At 36.2% G+C, this 10,271-nt stretch overlaps 1 protein-coding gene across 1 annotated transcript; it reads right to left on the bottom strand.

Moving 5' to 3' along the window:
* Positions 1-1,984: 1,984 nt before the first annotated feature.
* LOC141643969 (peroxisome biogenesis protein 3-2) lies at positions 1,985-8,903 on the bottom strand. The gene is made up of 7 exons (XM_074453377.1): positions 8,559-8,903; positions 7,885-8,046; positions 7,598-7,788; positions 7,375-7,505; positions 4,435-4,562; positions 3,241-3,468; positions 1,985-2,631 (listed from the first exon to the last, which is right to left on the bottom strand). Exons 1-7 carry the CDS (start codon positions 8,570-8,572, stop codon positions 2,382-2,384), a joined length of 1,104 nt encoding a protein of 367 aa, XP_074309478.1. The 5' UTR covers positions 8,573-8,903; the 3' UTR covers positions 1,985-2,381.
* Positions 8,904-10,271: the final 1,368 nt, after the last annotated feature.

The raw sequence follows: 10,271 nt of genomic DNA, 5'->3' as shown, positions 1-10,271 counted from the left end.
AATGTCCCTTAGCTATCGTTTGTCAAGTAAAGCAATAGTATCGGAGGACGCCGTAGTCGGATTAAATTAGTTTAATTAACAATCTTTTTATTTTTATGATGAAATAGCTAGAAAACAGACGCATCATATTGACTATCTGTCAAGAAAATTTATGGCTCCCTCTATCGGAGTCATTTATTTACGGTTTTTAATATAAAAAAATTTACAGGCCAATTTTCCAGACAAAATATAAGGTGAGATAATGTAATAATCATTTGTCGAGGTTTTATGAGCAACACAGATAAAATTCGAGTCCCATACACTTGGTAGACGTGTTCTCATTTTCCGCAGAGCACGATTAACTTTTTTTTTTTTTTTTTTTTTTTTTTTTTTTTTTTTTTTTTGACAACGAAAGGAGAATAGCTTACAAAGCGACAATGCAAGCCACTCGACTAAGTAGCACCAGATCCTCGACAACTAAATCTAGCACTACAAAGCCATACCTAAGGCATACATAGAAAATATTTAAACATAAAATTACAGCATAAAAATAAACTAGATCAGCGATGATAGGGTAGATGGAGCAGAGGAATAGCTACGAACAACCGAACCATCTTCACAAGCACACTTGACTTCCAGAACACATCGACACGATCCAGCAATAGAGTGACGAAGACAAGGAGTACTTCCGCTCTTGCGAAAAGAACGAAGAAAGACAAAGAGATGATCGAGACAACGAAGTCTGCCATCAGCGGAGATAAGACTCCTACCCCTTAGAAAACGATCCCTATGGCCAAACGACCAACACATCAAGGAAGCCAACATACAAAGAAGGGAGGGCAAAGGAAGACCGTTAACCAACATCCAGTCAAAAGAGGCCATAAGACGAAATCCTCTGTCAAACCCCATCCACTGCTTACTACTAAAAACCCCGATGATGTTTAAGGGACAGGACACCCATAAACAAAGGGAGTTTATTATTGAAAAAAAGCAGGAAATAACACCAGTAGTAAAAAAGATGAACCATCAATTAGAAGCGGTAACCACCACATCCGAACTAACCAACAACACATCCAACATCCCGACACCGCCCTACCCAACACGCCACTACCAAAGCAGGGAAACCAATCTGCCACGATCTTACTCCGACAATAAAAAAAACACGGCCACACCAAACAAACCACACCAGGAACAATTGGCCCAACAATTCCGACAAGAATCCAGAAAAGCCGAAAACAACCAAAACCCCCCAGGACCGTCGGCATGCAAAATCAACCCCGGACAACACAGGGACGGACCTCTCGGAAAAAGACAACAACCTCCAGGAAAGCCTAGAAAATTTATTCGTGTGCCCTTCAGAAAACTGCCCAAAACAAGAGACCCAACGACACCGGACAAGACACACCAACGATACCCGAATTACCACACAACACCTCCCAGGACCACCGTCACACGAACAGTAAGAACCAAAAAACCGGACAGCTAATAAGAGGAAGAGGACAGGGGATCGATAGGTGGGGGGAAAGGGGGGATCACCATATCTGACCCAAACCACGACCATAAAAAACCATCAAAGGACAAGACGGATGAGTTATGCTCACCAACACAGACAAACAATCAAAACCAAACGGACCAACACAGAGGTAGGGGGGAATGGGGGGATCACCTATGTGTTGGAAACCGGGACGACGGTGACAGGACAAAGGGACCAACATAAGGAGGAGGAAGATCGAACCAAACAGACGGAAAACCAAAGATAGAGGCAAGGACATTCGCCGGAGTTAGGCCGGGGAGAAAGCCTAACTCCGGCGAAGGGCAGGGCGAGATCAAGGGGGGAGGTGAGCGGCTAGGTGAGGCGGCGGCTCAACGAGGAGATTTAGGGTTTTTCTTTTTAGAAAGGGGAAAGTTAGAGAGAGAACGGGTTTTGCTTATTAGTGAGCACGATTAACTTGAGAATTCACAAGTTATGAAATTCGGCACAACTAAAAACTAAAACAAAAAAAAATTGCCCTTGTAAACATCGTGTTGTAATACCAATTCAATTAACTATATAAGACGGTTTTACAAGTTTGCATTCATTTGTGCTCAACCTGTGCAGCAAATTAACTAACTTCGGTTCAATAACTAAAACCGTGTTTCAACAGATTGCTTTGTGAATCGAAAAGAGCTAGAAACTGAGTTTGCGAGCCACTAGAATTGAACAATGCTAAATCCACGACGGTATTTTATCTTTCTGCTTGTACTACCAATGCCTTAACGGGAAAAAGAAAGTTCCCACAGTTCTGAAAAAAATATGTTCCATGGCATCATTTTCCTTTTCCCTACAAAATATACATCTTAAACAAATTTCACTATTACCAAACCAATAGTTCAACTGTGTTTTCTTCAAGAAATCAGCGTGGTTACCCCGCAGTGGTGTTTGTATAGAGGATGGTGAAGAACAACTCAACATCATGTATATTTCGGATCAATTGAATAAACTGGTTCTCACTTGGTTCATCGAGAATTAGCTGGCTGACTTGTGCTACTCGTGGCACGAGTTTGACCAAAGGTGTTCCTGTTGGGGCTCCAGATGGATGATTGAATATATCTTTCACGACTGCATTTGCTACTGTTGTGAGTGATACTTCGACGACATTGGTGAATTCATCACTGCAGTAAACGACCAATGACCCATTTACGTTACATTGTCATAAAAAAATTAGAGGGACAAAAAGTAGTTCTATAATTTGACCATTAGTCCTTCCTTTAAAAAAAAATGTTAGCTGGAGATGTAAATTTTTCAGAAATCCAACCAAACTAGCCCACAGACCGGAAGATATTTAAAAAAGATGTTCTTCTGACGATAAGGAGGAATAACGATGCTAGAAAAAATCCTACACATACGCATTAAATGGGTCAATTTTCCATATTTCCAATGGAGCCAAAGATTCATTACTCTTTGGTTCTGGATTATGACAGAATAAAGCAAATGGCTCACTAAAGTGGCTGCTCTTCTTTCTCTTATGAAGTAGTGGTCCTTCGATGCAGTTCTCGACGCAATTTTCATATGGGGTCAGTCGGAAACAGCCTCTTTGTGTTGCTAACACAAGGGAAGGAGGGATGAGAGGGGGAAAAGGGATCCCTCCATTTCCTTCTAGATCAAGTTACTATCTAAACACGGGATTATGTACCCTCTCTTTTATTCCAGACCCCTACATCCTAAGAGGGTTAAATTTGAACGAGTAATTGCAAAAGCTGCAAACAAAATTCACTTCATACCTTGATAAAACTGTTTGTGCCTCCGTCATGAGTTGATCAAATTTGGTCACATCAGATAGAGTTAAGCTGTTGCTGCTTGAGGATGCAGTTAGGCCGGGAAATCTAGCATCTTCTGGCATTAAGTAATCCACCCAAGGATGAGGCTTCCCCATGCTCATGAAAGTCTCGAGTATTTGCATAATAGTTTCATGAAGCATTGAAGAATTGAAGGTGTCTTTTAGCTGCTTGCTGCAATCAACAGAGCACGTAACAGTGCAACTATATATTAGAAAAATGCTCTCTTTTTTTTTCTAGGTGTTGCTGACAGCTCTGATTGGGAAAAGGATACTCTTGAAATATTGAATATGAATGCGTATATTATTGTCAAATTCGTAATTTGTAACTCAAGATCTACTTGATTCACATCGACTTATGTGCAAACAGGTTTAAGGTACAGCTCATAGCTTAACTACAAGGATTGGCAGTAGACTGTATTGCAGCATATCAGAGAATTCAGAAGACCAAATCTTCACAAAAAAAGAAATATACTGGCTAGTGCACGCCATTCTAGCGGTGCACGTCTGAAAAATATCTTCGCAACAGCTATGGCATTAAATCTGGCCTGTAACACTGAATGACGACCGCGTTATCAAGGTTTCAAGGTTACAGCAAGTCAGCAACCACATTTCAATGCAGTACTGGTCACAATTATGGCAAACATTGGGATTAAGCAGAGATGCTCGATTCTGGGATCAAGTCTCAGAGGAAGGTTTAAATACCACGGGCTAACTATTACCAATAATTGAGACTTTATGTTTTGTACAAAAAACGTAAGGTTAAAGCAATTCCTCAGAATCTATACGATAAAAGGTCCAGAGATTCAGTCAATGTTTTACCATAATTATAAAACAAGGATGTTTGATAAATCAAATAAAATGTACTGCTACCAGAATGTCCAGAACTTTGGAAAACTTTCGTTCTATGGATTTATTCGACTCCCATACCTTTCCTCTTTCTTATTGTGCAGGTTTATACATGGACGCTAACACAAAAAAGAATTGTTGTTGGAGATTAAGATGGCAAGTGTGCACAATATACGCACTAAGAACACCAGTATTTCCATATGGGACCATGTAATATTTTATAACTTGTTTTACGCTATATTGCAGGATGTGATTATTACTTTATTAGGTTACTAGATGGAAGAGAACTCACGTTTTCAGTATTTCCACAGCCGCAGCCTCCATATTAGTAATCAAAGCAGGCAAACCATGCCTTGCAAGAAAATCAGCCCTTGCTAAGAAATTTTGTTCATCGTCCTGATCAATGAAATTTGCTTCTTCCTGGACACACAGGTGACAAATGTGACTTAGCACGGCAGGGGACCCATGAAAAGCAGTTAGTTCTAAAGAGGGAAAATGATCATGCCCTACCAAGGCGTTAAGAGTTCAAGTTTGCATGCCTTAGCATGGTATTGGCGGTAGTTAATTAGAAATCACGTATACAGAAATGGTTAGTCGAGCAAGAAGTAGTCCAAGAAAACTCCAGGACGGAGAAAGAGACAACATAATGCGTAAAGCAACAACTTATTGAGCAAAACCAAACACATGCTTCACGTATAAACTTGACTGTCCTCATAGAGTCATAGGCTTCACAAAAACTGTACACAACCAGTACCCAAAATTGTAATCCACTTCGTCCCAATCTTTAATCCAGTACGTAGATGATTAATTTCACCTAATTTGTAAAACATTACCTAATATGTACTCTTAATAAATTACACCCAATCTAGAATCCACTTCATCCCAATCTTTAATCCTGTAGGTAGCTGCTTATAAAAATCCTTTTCATCAATTCATATAAGGCGAAGAACAGTGTAATTGCATTATCTTAGGGAGATTTTCAATTAGTCGAATATGTGAGGGTTATTTTGAGAAAAGCGCCAAAAACAAGTTACCTCTGAGAATCTCTCGTGAAATATTGTGCTTGAATAACAATTTACAACACCATGAAGGAGATATTTACAGCTAGATAAACCATTTAAAATTGGCAGCTACATTCAATATCTCCAAGTCTAAATGAGACCAGAGAAACTTTTAGATAATTCGGACATATGTGGAGAAGTAGTTCACTTGAAAATGCATATATCAATTTATACTTTACAAGGGAAGAGAGGAGACGGAGACTGGATGCGAGTCAGAGCCATATTTAAAGATAACTTACATTTTTACTATATTTGGTGGTTTAAAGAAAATAAAAGATGCATATGAAGAGTCACAAAAATGATTCCTTCGGCATTAATTTTATCAATTAAGGAACACTTTCATGTCCATTAGATATCAATAACCTAGCCAAATAAGTCAGTTGTAATAAATTAAAGATCAAGGTTTTATGATTAGAGTCATTAGACTAAGATAACAAATCCAAAGGTAATTCTTACATTAAAGTATCAGCATGACAATATGACATGACATGATACATACACTGTTATTATCAGTTTCCAAAACGTGGCACGCGGGAACCGTTACTGCACAGCAGAGCCCTTTGGGCATTATGAAATATTATACTCCCTCCATTCCACTTTTATTGTCCCCTTTTCCCCAAATTTCATTCCAAATTAATTGTCCTATTTCTAAATTAAGTATGGTAAATGAGTGAATTACCCATATTTCTGAAATCCTTCCAAAATAGAAAGTAGGACAATATAAGTGGAATGGACGGAGTATTGCATAACTTGAGATAGAGCATGGTAAAAAAGTTTAAGACAAATGTAAGACAACTGAATTGCCCGGTGAATAGTCATAACTAAACCAGTGACACAACTTAAACTTCTTCTCTAGCCTCAACTAACCAAAGACCTTTTCCTCTACTGCTAGTAATAGATGTAAACATAGATACATGAAAAGTAGAAGTTAGAGCATTGCCAAAAACAACTTATTCAGCAAATGTAGCCATCTCCGAGTACAAGAAAATATGAGTTCCAGAGGATACACCCTTCTTAAGAATAAATAGCAGTCAGTTGTGACAAGCATTACAAAAGCCTCATAGCGACCTACTGTATTTCATAGTGACTTCCGAAAAGTCAACATGCTGTCTTATTCAAGCTTGCACTATGAAAGCCCTATTAAAGGCATTGGGTCAATAAAGACATGGTATGCTTTAGAGTAGATGACACGTTAAATCAAGGTCACACCAAGATATCTTTAAGATCACATTTTTGCACCCCGTTTTAAGTCACAATGGGACAAAACCCTTACACTGCTTGGTAATGATTTGCCAGTATCTACTTCTGCGGAGAGATCAAACTGCCCTAAGCAATACCGCTCTGTCTTAGCCATTTTGAGAGTATACCTAGAGCAGGTAGTTCACATCTAGCATCATAAACTCTTAATGTTTTCTTACCTAAAGCAAGTATATATTCTAAAAGTAGTACACTCACTCAGAGTCACTGATATAAGACAACTCTAACTTTGACACCAGAAGCCAAGTAATCTGAAGAACACATAATGCAACGACCACCTTAGGAGCTACTGACTGTACGTGAGATAATTTACTGGTACACTATAATCCATCCTAAGATGGACATTAGCTAAAATGGTTATCCATTTCTTGACTGTAAAAATCTGAGACCATAGGCTGAGCTCAGCAAGTACAATAGGTCAACAGTCAACTTATCAGAAGGGACTGTGTCAAATTCTATTTTTCGATAATCCATAACAGCAAGACTATCATGTGTTTCTGAAAACTTATATACAACTTTGCAATTGTCAAGTAACATCAGCAAATAGGGTCTGCAACAAACTCAGGCATCACTAGAGCACAAATTTTGCAAATATTGGATGCACAGATCAGTTAGATTCCGAGACAAAAAAAAAATTGACTCGCTCAAACTCCAGCACAAGCAAGGTGACTAACCTATCGTCCTATCTACAACAAGAAGCATAAGAGAACTGGGAGGAAACGGAAGGGAGGGGGTAATTTCCTTCCAAGTGTTTCCTACAAGAGTGTAAGCATGGGTTGACCTCGATAATATGAATTATCTATGCAAATAGAAAAGCGTGAGGAAAGCAATAAGCTAACTATGAGCATGAATCAATTAGCAGGCAAGTGGAACAGAATTGCAGCAACAAAACAGAAATAAAATCACAATCTTACAATTAAGGGTGAGTTTTCATGAGATCTTGCTATATCAATGTAGAGTTGTCTTCCCAGTATGTTCACTTGTACTCTGACAAATAAGCTTAGCAAAGTGACCGACCACAGTGACAACACCATTTTCGTGAAACCTGGAAACAAGACAATTCAATTCAGATATAAGAACTAATCCCCCACACATATAAGTCGATACAACGAATGCAATAAGCTAAAGACGACATACCCAGTACTTTGAGTCTATCCCACAAGTCAAGCTTCTCAGGAAGCGTCAAAGTATCTTTTCCTTGTTTCAGCCTCTCCGTCAACACTGCAAGATCTAACTCCTCGTTTAACCTACTGCTCAAGTAGTGCATAGCATGAGGCAATGTTGCCGAGTCTGCTATCCTTTGAATGCTCTCAAAATGCTCTTGCAATCTACCAAACCCAAAACACCACCACAGACAATTAGACCAAACACACACGCAAATTCCCAAAAAATTACATCATAAGGTGATCAGAATTTATCTTAACTGAGCCTTAATTCTCTCATCATTCTCCCGGTCGTGAGCAAGTTGTCTCTGCAATTCGTAAAGCCGACGCTTGTGGGCATCATACAGTCTATATACAGCATACCCACTTCCCACAACTCCTAATGTAACAAAAATCTTCTTCTTGTGCCTTCTCCAAAAGCCCCTTCTCAACAAAACACAACCCACATCAATTTTACGCAACCGAAAAATAACTCAATCAATACCTCAAAAGCATATTACCCTAAACCACAGTTATGCAGCAATAACTAATGATCATATACACCCATTATCCCATATAACATAACATAATCAAGAGTATAGTCCACTAAACCCAAGTTATGCATCAATAATTAATAACCGAGTAAGTCTACCTTAAGAGAGACGTATCCTTTTTAAGATTAAAACGGGTGAAATATCATTTCACTTGTATAAATGGAACGAGTTTCTTGCTAGTACCTAGGCATTCTGTTTTGTCTTATTTGACTCCTTAAACAATAATTTTTGATAATAACAACCATATGCACTAATCTATCCCATTAAACATAAACAACCAAATTCATTAACAAAAAAGTAGTTCTAAAAAATACCCAATACAGAAAACCAACAATTAAAGCAACAAATATGACAAAATACTACAATTAAAATCAAAACAGTGAAAATTAAGTAAGAACTAACCTCAAAGAATTCATCTTTATAATGCTAGCAAGATTGATTGGTCATATTTAAGCGTTGAAACCCAGAAAATCCCAATAAAATCAACAAAGATGCACGGAAACAGCAAACCCTTCCTACCCAGAAACAATTAGATCAAGCAGTGATGATAGTGGAAATACTAATATTTGGGGATGAAGGTAAAACCCTAATTTGAGTAGTTATTGAATTTAACTGCAAAATTAAGAGTAAAACTGAAGATTGCAGTTTTAACCACCAGATTGTGCTCCCAAAGGCTTACCTGTTTAACTGATGTAATTGTATGTGTGTTTTTGCTGTTTTTTTTTTTTGTTATTTCTTGTTTATAACGATTAACGAGAGACGTTTATATGTATCAGTATTTTCTTACCTAATTAAAAAAAATAATAAAAAAAAAAAAAAAAAAAAAATGTGTATCACAGTTAATGCCTCAATTGGGTCACGGGTCGGTTCAGGCCGGATCGGGTTGGAAAAAATAAGGCCCTGTTCTTTTGGACTTAATTTCAGTTCTAATAAGTTCAGTTCAGCTCCATTCAGTTCAGTTCAGTTCAGTTCATATTAGTTATTTCAACCTTACTATTATTATTCTTATTGATATCATTATTATTTTTATATTAATGTATTTACTATTGTTATTATTATTATTATATTATTATTATTATTATATTTATTATATTACTATTATATTTATTAATAATTAATTCGTATTGTTTATATTATTATATTTATATTTAATACATTTATTATTATTATTATTATTATTATTATTATTATTATTAGTATTACTATTACTATTATTATTATTATTATTATATTAATTATTTTATGAATATATTTATTATTATTAATATTATTCATAACATATTTATTATTATTATATTTAATATTATTATATTAATAAGTTATTATTTAATATTTATTATTTTATTAATATACTCATTATTATTAATATTATTAATCACATATTTATTATTATTATTATTATTATATTTAATATTATTATGTTAATAAGTTATTATATTAGACCTATTATTATTATTATTATTATTATTTATTTTTTAGTTATTATTATTAATATATTATATTATTATTATATTTATTATTATATTAATATTTTATTTTTTATATATCTTATTAGATTATTATTATTATTAGATTATATTAATATATTATCATTATTATTAATGAATAATATAATAATAATATTTATTATTATTATTATTGGTATTATTTTTATTATAATATTTATTATTATTATTATTATCTTTTTATTATTATTTCGATTTAGTTCGATTCGATTCGAATCGATTCGATTCGATTCGATTGATTCACTCCATTAAGTTGATTCGATTGATTCACTCCATTAAGTTCGATTCGATTCGATTGGACAATTTCAGTCCAAAAGAACAGGGCCTAAGACTACTATCAGTTATCGGGTCGGGGCGGTTTCGGTTCGCCCAATTTTTGGGTTGTGTCGGGTCGGGTAAGCTTTTGCCAGCTCTAGATGGCGGTGGTGCGGGTATAAGTGGATATAGTATCATACACATCGAAAGCGTTTACAGGTGTATAGGTACTACGTAGTATTTGGATAGGTGGTGGAGCGGGTGTGGATATAAATTTTATACCCGCGGACTGTGGTGGGTGGTGGGCCGGAGGTGGATTCTACATCATGTAGACCTCAAACCTGCCTTTTCGCCA

The sequence above is a fragment of the Silene latifolia genome, chromosome 2, assembly GCF_048544455.1.
Source record: "Silene latifolia isolate original U9 population chromosome 2, ASM4854445v1, whole genome shotgun sequence".
NCBI lineage: Eukaryota > Viridiplantae > Streptophyta > Magnoliopsida > Caryophyllales > Caryophyllaceae > Silene > Silene latifolia.
This window is presented reverse-complemented; position numbering and strand designations above follow the sequence as displayed.

Coding starts and splice junctions, on each gene's coding strand:
- LOC141643969 (XM_074453377.1), bottom strand. Junction 4,563..7,374: donor ATGAAAACTCACCCTTAATT/GTAAGATTGTGA, acceptor CTGTGTGTCCAG/GAAGAAGCAAATTTCATTGA. Junction 3,469..4,434: donor GCTGTGGAAATACTGAAAAC/GTGAGTTCTCTT, acceptor TGTTGATTGCAG/CAAGCAGCTAAAAGACACCT.